The sequence below is a fragment of the Chrysemys picta genome, chromosome 23, assembly GCF_011386835.1.
Source record: "Chrysemys picta bellii isolate R12L10 chromosome 23, ASM1138683v2, whole genome shotgun sequence".
Lineage (NCBI taxonomy): Eukaryota > Metazoa > Chordata > Testudines > Emydidae > Chrysemys > Chrysemys picta.
This window is the reverse complement of record NC_088813.1, coordinates 657,879-671,945: the sequence shown is the minus strand read 5'-3', so window position 1 is coordinate 671,945 and position 14,067 is coordinate 657,879. Positions and strand designations below refer to the sequence as shown.

General features: G+C 55.1%; 1 protein-coding gene across 2 annotated transcripts; it reads right to left on the bottom strand.

Moving 5' to 3' along the window:
- Positions 1-210: 210 nt before the first annotated feature.
- LOC135977244 (fibrinogen-like protein 1-like protein) lies at positions 211-8,957 on the bottom strand. 2 transcript variants are annotated; one of them, XM_065577007.1, is made up of 3 exons: positions 8,539-8,957; positions 3,861-3,971; positions 211-2,486 (listed from the first exon to the last, which is right to left on the bottom strand). In XM_065577007.1, the coding sequence occupies exons 1-3, from the start codon at positions 8,540-8,542 to the stop codon at positions 1,975-1,977; spliced, it is 627 nt and encodes a 208-aa protein (XP_065433079.1). In that variant the 5' UTR covers positions 8,543-8,957; the 3' UTR covers positions 211-1,974. The 2 variants fall into 2 exon arrangements, with proteins under 2 accessions (XP_065433079.1, XP_065433080.1); XM_065577008.1 differs by lacking the exon at positions 8,539-8,957 and adding an exon at positions 7,337-7,634.
- Between the last annotated feature and the right edge of the window lie 5,110 nt (positions 8,958-14,067).

Genomic DNA, 14,067 nt, shown 5'->3' with positions numbered 1-14,067 from the left:
AGGAGGAGAAAGACCTCGGGGTCCTTGTAGACCGCAGGATGACTATGAGTCGACAATGTGACGTGGCGGTGAAAAAAGCCAATGCATTAGGCGAGGTATATCTAGTAGGGATAAGGAGGTGCTGCTTCCGTTGTACAAGGCACTGGTGAGACCTCATTTGGAGTACTGTGTGCAGTTCTGGTCTCCCATGTTTAAAAAAGATGAACTCAAACTGGAACGGGTACAGAGAAGGGCCACTAGGATGATCAGAGGAATGGAAAACCTGTCGTATGAAAGGAGACTCGAGGAGCTCGGGTTGTTTAGCCTGACCAAACGAAGGCTGAGGGGAGATATGATTGCTCTCTTTAAATATATCAGAGGAATAAATACCAGGGAGGGAGAGGAATTATTCCAGCTCAGTACTAATGTGGACACGAGAACGAATGGATATAAACTGGCCGTGGAGAAGTTTAGGCTTGAAAATGACGAAGGTTTCTGACCGTCAGAGGGGTGAAATATTGGAACAGCCTTCCGAGAGAAACGGTGGGGGCGAAGGACATGTCTGGTTTTAAGATTAAGCTAGATAAGTTTATGGAGGGAATGGTTTAATGGGATAACATGATTTTAGTCAAAGGAACAGCGAGCCATCGCTGGTAAATAGTATAATGGCTAATAAAAAGAAGAACAGGAGTACTTGTGGCACCTTACAGACTAACAAATTTATTAGAGCATAAGCTTTCGTGGACTACAGCCCACTTCTTTGGATGCATATAGAATGGAACATATATTGAGGAGATATATATATACACACATACAGAGAGCATAAACAGGTGGGAGTTGTCTTACCAACTCTGAGAGGCCAATTAATTAAGAGAAGAAAAAAAAACTTTTGAAGTGATAATCAAGCTATCCCAGTACAGACAGTTTGATAAGAAGTGTGAGAATACTTACAAGGGGAGATAGATTAAATGTTTGTAATGGCTCAGCCATTCCCAGTCCTTATTCAAACCGGAGTTGATTGTGTCTAGTTTGCATATCAATTCTAGCTCAGCAGTCTCTCGTTGGAGTCATGAAAGCTTATGCTCTAATAAATTTGTTAGTCTCTAAGGTGCCACAAGTACTCCTGTTCTTCTTTTTGCGGATACAGACTAACACGGCTGCTACTCTGAAAAAAGACATCAAAAAATTACCAGACTCCATTGCCAATTTCTGCTCCCCACTGGAACATCCCCAGGGCGCCAAACTTTGACTAGCCCCTTGGGTTGAAGAGGGATACCAATATCTTTATTGTGTGGTTTCGTTGCACGTCTATCTAATCTCAATGGTTTAACAGCAATTAATTACTGTTGCAATGTGTTCTCATGTAATAACCATATTTATTAAAAACACAGAGGCCAGGTTTTTGAACCCAAACTCACCACTGCTAATACATGCAGGATTCAGATGTAAAGTCCTGGCTTTGAGTCATCCCCCATTTAAATGCTCAATTACAGTTGCTAGAAATCCAGTGTCATGATTCATTGATCACTAATGCCAAGGGGCAGTGGCAGGGCTGGGAGAAGCAGAGGTAAATGTGGGTCTAAAGTTGTAGTGAGTGACATGGCTTCCAGCGAGGCAGAGTGGAAGCGGGGGTCCAGTTATACACACCAATCACACTCTTTGTGTCATTCGAACGCACCGGCGGGGTCGGCTCTCAGCATTTATTCCAGGGGATTTACCATGTAGAAGCCAACAGGAAGGGAGTGAGCAGAGTGGAGGCATTGCAGGGACTGCACTAATTAGGTGGGGGATGGCGCTCCGTGTCTGATCTAATATTGTCTCCCCTTCTCAGCGGCGCGGGCTCCCAAGGAGGATGGGCTCCTCCTTCCGGACCCAGCACACGTCTGTTGGCTTAACCAAGATGAGGGAAGACTTGCACTCCCCACTCTTACAGAACCCTGCCCAGTAGATGTAGCCTTTCCCATTGAGCAGGACGTTCTGACACTTGTCGTACCACTAGCCTCCATAGCTACTTGCGCAATTCCCACTGGTCTGGTCCTGATCCTTGTCAGTCGTGCTGAACTTCATGTTGTCATGTATGCCCCCCAGGCCGGAGTGGTAGGTGGTGAGATAGTCCTCGCCGTCCCCAGAGTACCTGCCCAGCCTCAGCGGGTACCCGCTCGGCTCATCCTCGACACTGAAGATGTCGTACTCTGTGTATCGGGTGTTGTTGGATTTGTCCTCCACCACAAAGCGGACCTTGTAGGTGTTCTGCCGCGTGAGCAGGGACAGGTACTCGTTGCCCAGCCAGTAATCCTGCTGCACGTTCCCAAAGCCATACTTGTAGGTGGTCCAGGACTCCTTCCAGGTGATCTCTGTGTTGTAAGAATTTCTTTGGACAATGGTCCAGCCTTTGCCTTCGGTGTCCATGTCACACCACACCACTCGAGGGGGAGAGCCTGCCGGCTGGATGACATGGACCCCGCTGGGGCTGTCCCTGGGAATGTTGCTGCAGTCTTTGGGGAACCCTGAAATGCCACGAACATCAGGTTAAGGGGACAGGTGGGGGGGGGGAGTGAGCGCTAGCTAGCTCGATCAAATCAGCCTGGGGTAACTGGAGGCTGGGTTTTAGAGGCAGGTCCTGTGTATTTCACAATACTACAGCCACAGAATCCGCCCCGGCCATTCCTGGCCACAGAATCCCGCTCCAGATCTTACACTTTCATTTTACCAATAAAATAAAATAAGAATAGTTTCTTGCTCTGCTGGTTTTGAAGAAACCTTGAGGAGATGAATCAAGTGTAAACCAAGGCTCTGTATCCTTCCTGAGTCCGTACTGCTGAAGAAATCGTTTGGGGAGGGTGGGGGAGACGCTGCCAGATCCATCTCAGCGAATGTTAATTATGAAACCCATCGGTGACAATTTAAATGGGAGTTTTCAAAGAGCCTAAGGGAGTTTGACACCCGACTGTGATTGGAATTCAGTGGGATTTAGGCACCCAACGCCCTGTGGCGCCTTTGAAAATTCCAGACATCCTATTGAGGGGCTTGTCTTTGGGGCGGAAATTGTCCCGAACTATCCTGGTAGAATGAGAGCACTGTGGTTATACTGCCCCTCCCTTCCCCAGGGTCCTCCCTCGAGCCTGAACCCTCCCCAGCTCCCCTACCCCCCAGACAATCCCCCTGTGTGCCCCTCCCCCATAGCTGAGCCGAGGGGGAGGAGCTGCTGAGCACTGCGGGGGCAGGGGCTCAGGGCCACCTCTGGAGCTGGTTCGGCCCCTGACCTGCCTGGGCAAGCCCCTGAGCAGCTCCCAGAGCCGCTGGAGGTGTGGGGAGAAGGGAATGAAAACCCCTGACAAGGAGGAACTGGCTCTCCCTGCTACCTGGACTCTGGGGCAAGGCTTCTAGGCATGAGCGAGAGATCCCCAGCTGTTAGACGGGGCTAGCCCTAGTATAGGAGTTGGTGAGATTGAAGGGTAGAACTCCCAACCAATTTGGGGGGGGTGCCTGGTTCCCACACGCTGCCCTGCGGTTGGCACCAGCGCTCTTCAGTCACTGCCGGGAGCTTGGCAGCCGTTACCGGAGAAAGGGATAACGAAGCTGTGTAAAGCAAACAGCCAGTCAAGCAGCACCTCCCCCACCCCGGCTGGCCCATTCCCAGGCGCTGGAGGCCTGCGAATGGGAGTAGTGGGCTCACTAGCGCAGGCCGGCCTTGCGATCCCTTCGGAGAACTCAGCGTTTCTTTGGGCCCAGAGCTGGCGGGGGGGCTGGAAGGTGCATTCAGTGGATAAGTGGATCTAGGGGTGACCCCGGCATGGGGGAGAGGAGCAGAATCAGGCCCACGATGCCCTGATCTCGGATATGGCAGATGATAGAAGCTCTCCGACGGGTTCTCTACTCACCCCTCTCGACCTTCTTGTGGGCCAGGGCCCCGTTGCCCTGCACGGGGGCTACGCAAAGGAGCGCCATCATGGACAGCACAGACAGAAACACGAGAGAGCTGGACTGGAACCCTGCAGGGGACAGAAACCGCTGGACATGAGACCAGGAGAGAGTTTCACAAGTGCCTAAATCCAACTAGAAGTCACTGGGATTTAGGCACTTAAGTGACTTAGCCACTCTTGAAAATGTTACCCTTAGACGCTAAGGCCAGAGTTTTCAGAGGGCTCAACTACTGGGCCAGATTTTCAGAAGAGCTCAGCTCCCAGGTAGGCACCGCAGGACATGGCTGGATATTCAAAGGGGGTCAGCATGGCGGGGGGGGGTGGGCCCATGTCTCTGGAGACGGGGTGAAGCCCACCATTCACCTCTCCTCCGGCCCGGCCACTGTCTCCGTCTCTGCAGCCGGCCTGATTAGCACACAGCAGGGACCCAGCTGCATGGTAAAAACCATTCAAAGATTGCGGGTCCGATTGCCTGACTCCCGGGTCCCGGGCGGGTCAGGGCTGGCTGGAGCGCTCCCTGTGGTGGGGAAGGAGCTGCCTCCTCTCTCCCCGCGCTGCACCGCTGCAAGGGGAGTGCTGCTCGGAGCAACCCCCTCTGTCCCAGCTCCCCCCGTCCACAGTCACTACCACCAGCCGGAGGGCAGTGCCCGCTCACCCACACAGAGACAGCAGCTGGGCAGCCTCCGGCAGGGCTCTGCCCCCCTCAGATGAGCGCCAGGTGAGAGGGGCCCAGGGCACAGAGCTGCTGTGTGCCCCACGCCAGGCATGCTGCCCCCTGCACTGCAGCCCAGCAGCCCAGAAGGGGACACGCTGCTGACACTGCAGCTGTTCTGTGGGCCCAGCTCAGCCCAGGCTTAAAGTGGGCAGAGTCGCCAGGGGCCACAGTCCTGGCCAAAGAGTTCAAAATGGAGCCGGGTCCCTGAGGGGTGCACTGTAAGCGCTGCCCTAGCAAGGGCATGGCCATTTATTTCAGCCGGGATTAACATAGACACCCCTCCCCCTCCCCACACATGCTTTTCCCAGGCCACCTTCAGCACTTAGCACAGGGATTCACAATGACCTTGCCGGGATCAGCAGCCCAGAGCAATCCAGACTCTGGGACAGAAACCGGCTCATTCACCCCCCGCCCAGGTATATCTATCACGGCCCTGGTATTACATCTTGTGTAGCTACAGCCCACATAACGCAGAGCACGGCATATGCAGCCCCCAATGGTAAATAGGTTGAGAACCCTACAGCAGAGGCTCATGTGTGAAGCTCCAGAGGTCCCAAGTTTGATTATAGCTACTGCCGGCCCATGACAGTTGCAAAATGGCAGCTTTTTGTGGGATGGGGTGGGGCGGGCCGGGCAGGGGGTGTGTGTGTGTGTCAAAGTGCATTCTGTCAGCCATCATTGTATTCATGTGTAACCCCTCTGCCCATCTAAGTTGGCAGCAACAAGGGCCGGGTTCTGTATCTAGGGGTTCCGTTTCAATAACACAATGCAAAACCGGCTCGAGCCCCCACCCAGTGACCTGGGACAATTACATACCACCCCCTAGGCGCCCCTAAGAGGTAATACTTCCCCTCTCACAAGCACGGAGTCTGAGTGTAACAGAAAATGTTTAATAACATGAGGTAAATGACATCAGCATTAAATTGGAAAAAACACCACAAACAGGATCCATCACACAAACCATGAGCAAAAAAAACCCACCCCAGCAAGTTGGGCTGTGTCCTTTCCCTTGGGTTCTTGAAACCAGCAACCCAAGGTTCACCAAAGTCCCAAAAGTCCAACAACCCACCAAAGTCTCTGTCCCTGGGCAGTGCAGCCCCAGAGTTCAGGGGAGGCATGCAGGGTGTTAAGGGGCACCTTCCGTGATCCGAGGCCGACGGGGTTCTGCCGCAGCCTTCACCACGAGCCGCTCCACTCCACCAGCTGCCCCGTGAGCTGCTCCCGCCATCCCACGAAATGCTCTGGCAGCTGCTCCACTCTGCTCACCGACCTGTGAGCCGCTCAGCTCTGCTCCACTTCAGCCGTCCCTTGGGCCGCTCCCACAAGGCTCCGCTCTGCTAGCTGCTCCTCCAGCCACTCCGCTCCACTCGCAAGGCTCCACTCTGCTCGCTGCTCCGCCAGCCGCTTAGCAATATAGCTTCAGGCTCCCCCACTAGCCAACACAGCCTCAGAGATCTCAGCTCTTTAGTGATTTCAGCTCTTAGCGATTTCAGCTCATGGTAGTAGGGGAGCCCCAGTGCTAGTGCACCATTGGCCCAAAGTGAATTCAGCTCAGCAGTCGGTAACTAGCCTTCTAATAGAATCAAATTTAGCTCTGATATTCAACAGTGGAGAGAGAGGGGATAGTGCAATTGGTGTTTCAAAACCTCAGAGAGGGGCCCATCCCATCAGGTACAAATACCTATCCCCATCCTCTCTCCATTCACTGTGTTTTGTAACCCATGCCCCTTGTCAAGCAAGTGCTACTTAGGTAATGGTGAAGGACTCCCTCAGTCCTTCTGTCATACAACAGTTCCACTGGCCTTGATTCACAGAATCAGGGTAACAAAACTTTATTCTTCCTGCCCCAATAATAGAGAAACTGGGGATCCCACACCAGCCAAAGTAACCACTTTGAGTTGCTGTTGTTTCATGCCAGGCGAGTGGGTGTGCCTATGCAAACAAGATCAGCCCCTGGAGTTCTTTTCCACACTTGCCATAATTCACCACCAGATGTCAGGGTAGAGCTCATCCTGACTCTGCTTACACATGTGGTGTTGCAAAGTTAGAAAGTCCACAACTAACCCCACAAGTGACTTATACTGTTAGTCTTAAAGGTGCCACAGGACCCTCTGTTACTTTTTACAGATTCAGACTAACACGGCTACCCCTCTGATACTTCCCACAAGTGACCGTGATACAAACGTGCAAATGAATTAGAGAGAGAGAGAACACCGTGTAAACGACACACCGAAACACACTGCTGCAATGGAAACACTTTGCCCAGACATGCAGGGCCGGCTTTAGCAAGAGCGGGGCGGGGTCGGGGGACGGGGGGAGACCCGAGCCGCGCCGCGGGGGGGGGGGGGCGGGGGGAGACCCGAGCCGCGCCGCACCGCGGGGGGGGGGGGGCGGGGGGAGACCCGAGCCGCGCCGCGGGGGAGGGACGGGGGGAGACCCGAGCCGTGCCGCACCGCGCCGCGGGGGGGAAGGGGGGAGACCCGAGCCGCACCGCGCCGCGCCGCGGGGGGGACGGGGAGACCCGAGCCGCGCCGCGGGGGGGACGGGGGGAGACCCGAGCCATTCCGCGGGAGCCGCGCCGCCGGGACCGGGCCGGGCCGGAGCCGACCCGAGCCGCGGGGGCCGGGCTGTAGCCAAGCCGGGCCAGAGCCGCTGGGGCCTGCGGGAACGGGCCGCGCCTCCCCGGAGCCCTTCTCGCGCCCCCACCACCCCAACTTACCTTGTGCTGCCAGCCCGCCCCTGCTTCTTTTCAGACTTCCCGCGAATCAGAGAGGGGAGGGGGCGGAGCGTTCAGGGGAGGGGAGGAGGGGGAAGTGAGCTGGGGGCGGGGCGGACAGCTGCAGCGCGGGGCCCTCTTGGCGCTAAAACCGGCCCTGCAGACATGATCCCCAGACAGATTGCATTGGAAACACCTTCTTTTTGGAGCTGCCTGGACCCCAAATTCTTCAGACAATGTCACAGCCCAAGTAACTGTGACACGCTGCCAGCAATCTCAGGTATCCTTGTGAGAGGGAAGAGAGAGGCTTAACCCCATGGGAGGCAAAGGGTTAAAGCTTTAAAGGAGAAGGATTTCAGTGAGTCTGACAAGCCAGAACTACAATGTTTGGAACTGAAGTGAAATAACAATCTGGAGTCACTCATCCTTGAAAACACGCCTCCCCTTCTCCTGACGCCCCAGAGGAGCGGGGACGCTGCCAGCTAGCAGCCGTTCACACACTCTAATAGTCTAAGACACAGAGGGCCTGAGTTCGACCTGTGACCTTGGAAAACTCATTACACTGCACCATACCTCAGTTTCCCCATTTTTAAAACATGGTTTATGCTAGTTCCTTTGTGTTCTAAAGTACTTTGGCCCCAATGCCCAAAGGTACCTGGGGCAGGGAGGGAGGATTCCTGCCTAGGGTCCAGCAGAGCGCTGGGCAGGGGATCCCCGCCAGGCTCCTGGTACCCCATGGCCCCGGGGGCACTCTTTACCCACCAGGAGGTACTGCCAGACTCCTAGCTAGCCAGGCTCATGCTGCAGCATGCACTTGCGGGGGGAAATGCTGCTCCGTTTCAAAGGAAAAGCAGCATGTACCTCACTGCGCCCCCATCCCTTGTGCCTCGGCCAGGCAGAGTCGGGAAAGCAGAGGATGCACCAGGGCTCCCCTCCCCATTGTGCACCTGCCCGGGCTGAGGGACGACACTGAGAGGAGTGCAGGCTGCCCCTCTCTATGCGGTAGTTACTGCGTCTGTCTGGGCACGTTCCTTCCTGTGCATGGGCACTCAGGGCACATGGTGTCCCACAGGGGCCACATAGCATACCCTGCCACTGCACCACCCCCACGTGCCCACACCGCCTGGGGCTCTGGTGCCCACCACCAGGCTCTGGCCCTACATCTCCAGGCTGTGTGAAATACTGGGCATTTCAATAAAACTCACCCATCCCGAGGCTGCAGGTGAGCGGACGAGTTAGCACCCTGAAGCGTCCCACTTCCACATCAGAAACCAGAGTCGGGGCTCCATGCCTTTATGGGGAAAACGCCACTCCACACCCAGCTTATCTTGCTTTCTCAACCGCTGGCCTCCAGCCTGGCCTGTGGGCAGGGAGGGAGCCCCATCCTTTATTTACCGCAGATACCAGATTTCGTGGGCTCCCTCCCTCCTCGCCGAGAACGCCAACGTTTCTGAAGCCGGGCAGGTGTGAGCCAGGGATTTAATTTCTCAGTGGGACTCTGCGGCATTACCGTATCATCGGCCTTCCAGACGAAGGACGCACTAAATGGAGAGGATCAAGCCAGAGGAGATGGCAGGAACGGGGGTTGTGCAGACCGCCATGGGGGTGTAACGCTTGTGCCAGGTGGTATTGGCAGCGACAAGGACGAGAATCAGGATCTCGGGGCTCCTCTTAGCATTGCAAAGCAGAACCAGCTGGAGCGTCCCTCCCAGAAATCTGGGAAACTGACCAGCAGGCCCCTAACAGGTAGCTTTTCCCCCGTCGCGAGCACTGAGTCTGAGTCTAACACACGAGAACTTTTATTTAGAGGAGAAAGAAACTCAGCATGAACTGGGGAAACCACCACAAGAGTGACTCAGCAGTATGTGAACTGTGAGTGAAACGCCCGCTCTACAATCCATTGGGCAGCAGCCCCTTGCCTCAGTTTCCCAGCTTGGGATGAGAGAGTCCAATGGAGGAATGTCCCTTTGGCACACCCCTCCCATTTTCCCTCTGCTGTCCCCTTACCCGGTTTACGGGCCCAGCTCAGCAGAGTTTGAGAGTTCCGGGGGGTTCGCCTCCTGCCCCAGGGAGAGAAGGGGTGGGCCAGGGATGCCTCTGCCTCTGCTCTGCACCGCTGCTGCTCCATGCTGCCGTCTCTGCCCGGCGCTGCGATGCCATGCTGTGAGGGGCCTCCAGCCCGGAGTAAGTCCAGCTCTTAGTGACTTCCCTGGCTAGGGGGAACCTCGCTGCTGCTCCCCCCTGTACTGTCTTTCACCACAGCACCAGCTCTATGGTGCCCACGCAAACCGGCTCCACAATGTTTTCAGCTCGAGGGATCACTGAGAAGAAACCAGGACTTCCAGCTGAGTCCAGTCAGCTCTGTCTTTAAGCACTGGGCAGACCCAACGTTTTGTAGGCGCCTTTCACCAAACCCACACACCCGGTGGAAACCCCTCCCCCACATTTCTCACTAGCAAAGTTCAGCAATGTTTTTCCATTATTTCGTCTTCTTACGCAGCGATCTCAACCAAATGTCCCGTAGTCCATCCAAGTGGTAGTAAAGGAAGCTTTTTTCAGAAAGGCGTCTCCGGCACAACTCAGGAATGGTTTAACACACTTTTTGTATTTCTCACTACCTGATCTCTGCCAAAGCATTAGCAGAGAATCCTAATGTCTCTTCAAGCACGATTGCACGAGACATAGACATTCCTATGATAGAGCAGGAATATAATTCGCATTTTCCATATTTCTCAGGGACCCATCACTTTCAAACCACTAGCAGAGCATCTTCTTGGCTTTTCAACGAAGATTCCTTGAGAAACTGGTCCCTAGTACAGATCAGCAAAGGAAGATTTAATTTCAGTATTCTCATAAACTCATCTCTTTTAAACCACTAGCAGAACAAGCAAACGGCTTCTGTAGCATGATTTATGGGAAATATGTCAATAGCAGCATTGAAGGGGATGGTCATGTTTTTGGTATTTTTCACTACTCGATCTCCAGCAAACCATTTACACAAAATCCTACTGTCATTTACAGCATGATTCCGTGAGAAATCTTTCAGTAGCACAGATCAGGAATTATTTTCCCTTTTTTCGTTTAGCCAACCAACCGATCTCTTCCAAACCATTAGCAAGGCATTGCATTGGCCTTCGATGTCTGATTCGAAGAGAAAATTGTCAGTAGCGTAGCTCAGGAATGACTATTTCATTTCCTCTTTAATCTCAGGAACGGAGTTTTTCGAAACCGTTTGTAGTGCATCCTGAGGTCTTTTCAGGACGTATTCACTGAAACAGTAGTCAGCAGCACAGATCAGGAATGATGATGTCATTTAATGATTTTCTCACATACCGATTTCTTTCAAAGCGGCAGGAGCCATTCCTTATGGCTTTCAGAGGAAAAGTCATTGAGAAAACACTCCCTAGAAAAGAGCAGGAATAAACATCTGATTTTACTATTGCTCGGTGGGGCAGGGAGCTGGGACACTGCGCGGTGGTCATTGTCTGGCCCAGGCCCTTCCTAGCCGGAGGCCGAGGCCGAGGCATTTCCTTCAGGTCACCTTCTGCTGCAGCTTGGCCACGGGCCCCCATAGCCACTAGCCCAGCCAGGGATCCCAAGTGGGGATTGTCACGGCTGGTTCATCCCTGCCGCCAGCAGCTCTTCACTGCCAGGAAATTCCTGAAATCCTGTGTGCCCCTCCCCCACCCACCTCCTGGGGCTGTGAGTGCCTCCCCGGACAGCCCCTCCCCCGAGCTCTGAGTGCCCCTGGCCAGTCCCTCCCCTCAGCCCCCCCCCCCACTTCCTGGGGCTCTGAGTGCCCTCAGTCAGTCCTCCTCCCACACCCCGGGGCTGAGTGACCTTGGCCAACCCCCATCCCTTCAGGAGGAACTCCCAGTACCCACCCAGCCCCCACACCTCAGGGTTCCCCTCCCTGCGGCTCTGTGGCCATACCCCCACCAGGGCCGGCTTTAGGCCAATTCAACCAAATCCTCTGAATCGGGCCCCGGGCCCAAGCCCCGGTACGGTGTACCGGCAAGAGCCGGTGCGCTGTACCAGGGTGGCCCGGCTTCCCCAAGGGGCAATTTAAAGGACCTAGGGCTCCCAGCAGGGGCCGGAGCCCCAGGCCCTTTAAATTGCTACCAGACCCCCTGCTGGAGCCCTGGGGTAGGGCTGCGGGGCTCTGGGGGCTACCCCAGCCCTACCTCCAGCCCCGCCCCCCCCTGTTCTGCCCGCACCAGCCCCGCCCCCCTGCCCTGCCTGCAGCCAGCCCTGCACCCCCCTGCCCACAGCCAGCTTCTGCCACACCCCCTGCCCTGTCTCCAGGCAACCCCTGCCGCACCTCCCTGCAGCCCTGCCCAAAGCCAGCCACACACACCCCTGTCTCCAGCCAGCCCCGCACCCCTTGTCCTACCTGCAGCCAGACCCTACCTCCAGTGAGCCCCTGCCCTGCCTCCAGCCAGCCCCATGTCCACTGGTGCCCTGCAGTTCCTAGGGCAGTAACCCTGCACACCTGCTTCAATGAGGGTGTGAAAAATCGGGACAGGGGGTGGGGGATAAATAGGATCCTATAAGAAAAAGACCCAAAAATCAGGACTGTCCCTATAAAATCAGGACATCTGGTCACCCTAGCACACCCTCAGGGAGTGGCGGGGACCCACACACGTGAAACGGAGCTCATTAATAACCGATCAACAGCATATATGATGCAATGTACATAATATATAATTTTATTATTTATATAGTTATGGAAAGTAAATAATACATGGAAAAAATGAAAGGCTTTTTTTTACATTATTTTTTTTGTTAGTCATCCCTGCCGGGGCCCCGCCAAAAATGTTCGAATTGGGCCCCGCCCTTCCTAAAGCCGGCCCTGAGAGAACTGGAGGATTCAGTCAGCAGGGGCTGCCGATCTGTCCCATTCACCAGGGCTGCCATCCTGCGGCTTCAGCATTAGTGGCTGGGGTGACTTGGGGAAAGGTCTCAACCTCCCCACATCCCACTTCACTGCTGCCAGAATCCCTCCTGCACCCCCCGCTACAGTCCCCTCCCTACCCAACCTGGGTAGGGCTGTAGGAGAGGGGTCTGAGAACTTGAGCTGTGGATTGGAGGTGGAACAGCTGTCAGGGGCACTGAGGGGGAGGTGGCAGGAGCTCCCCGTACAAGGAGGGGGGTTGCCACTGGAGGTCACTAGGAAGGACAACAAGACTCCAACCTGAGGGTCAGGAGGGGGAATCCATCCCTCAGAGGTGGGCAGGGGCTGGGCGGAAATGCTGCTGGTTCCAGGGGCCGTTAATCCCCCCTGATTCCTCGGAGGCGTCTGAGTCTCAGACAGGTTCTCGTTCCCTTGCAGCAGGAGGACGTCACGGCCAATGTGATGCGCCAGCTCCGTATCATGCGGCACTTGCTCCAGGTGCCCGAGGCGCTACAGGGCCTGTGCCTCTGAGGCCACCAGCAACTCCTGCTCCCTGCTGCAACTACTGCTCTGGCTCTCTGTAAATGGGGAGCTAGTGGAAGGAGAAATGGAGCCCCCTGGCACTCACAGAAAGCTGATTACAGAATGAGAGGCACCATATCCGCCCCCCTAAAGAGCCAGACTTCAGTGGTGATACAGCCCAGCTGGGGTAGCAACAGGATTGAGAACGAGGTAGGAAGTTCAGAGCAGCAAGGAAAGCCTGGAGGGGAACTCGAGAAGAGAGGTTGGAAAAGTGCAGCAAAGAGAAAGGTGCAGACCTAGCTGTTGGATCCAGGGCCCTGAGCTGCTATCAATGTCAGGGTGGGACTGGGTTCCCCTACCGGCCCCAGAGGAGGCGGCGTACACGCACCTGGAGAGGGTTCCCAAGCCCAGCAAGGGGGCTACAGGCTGAGCAAGTTCCCCCGTGAGGGCAGAGGGACTTCTGTCTGTGGAAAGACCTCTTTGGACTTTTAGTGTGAGGCAAGCTGGGCCCCAGAAGGGTGGACTAAAGGTGGTGACCTGGCCGGAGTTACCAGGCAGAGAAACTGCCGTGGTGCTGGAGCGACCATGGATGGGGGACGCTAGCCCAGCGAGAGGGCTGTGATGCCATGCCTGGCCGCCGGGGGGCACCTAACGATGAGTAGATTCATTTATGATTGGCATAGTTGGCAGGATTGAGTTCTCCCTGTGATCCATTTGGGAAGTCTTGGTTGCTGAAGGAATCATAGAATATCAGGGTTGGAAGGGACCTCCGGAGGTCATCTAGTCCAACCCCCTGCTCAAAGCAGGACCAATCCCCAGACAGTTTTTTGCCCTGATCCCTAAATGGCCCCCTCAAGGATTGAGCTCACAACCCCGGGTTTAGCAGGCCAATGCTCAAACCACTGAGCTATCCCTCCCCCAAGCAGGTGTATCAAGGGACCAAGCTGGTCGCTGGATTTCCCACTTCAGTTCCAGGGACTGGCTAAGCAGCCAAAGCAGATCTAGGGGTTTCTCCAGCAGCTCCTAGAAGACCAACAGATGCAGAAGGAAGTGCAGGTGGAGCTACAGACGCAGCAGCAGCAATACCTGTGAGAGATCCTGCAAAGGGAAATCAACCCAGGGTCTGCTATGCCCATGGACAAAAAGAGCAGAGAAGGAGAGCATGCCTGGGCTGTGCTGAGAAGGTTAGCCCAGGGAGAAGGGCATGAGAAAGTGTACAAGCGTGGCCTAATGCCAAGATGGGAGCAAGAGTTCTTTGTTTTGGGGGCAGAGAAGCAGGCCATATCAAAAGACACGGCCTGCTTAGGAAATTGCTAAA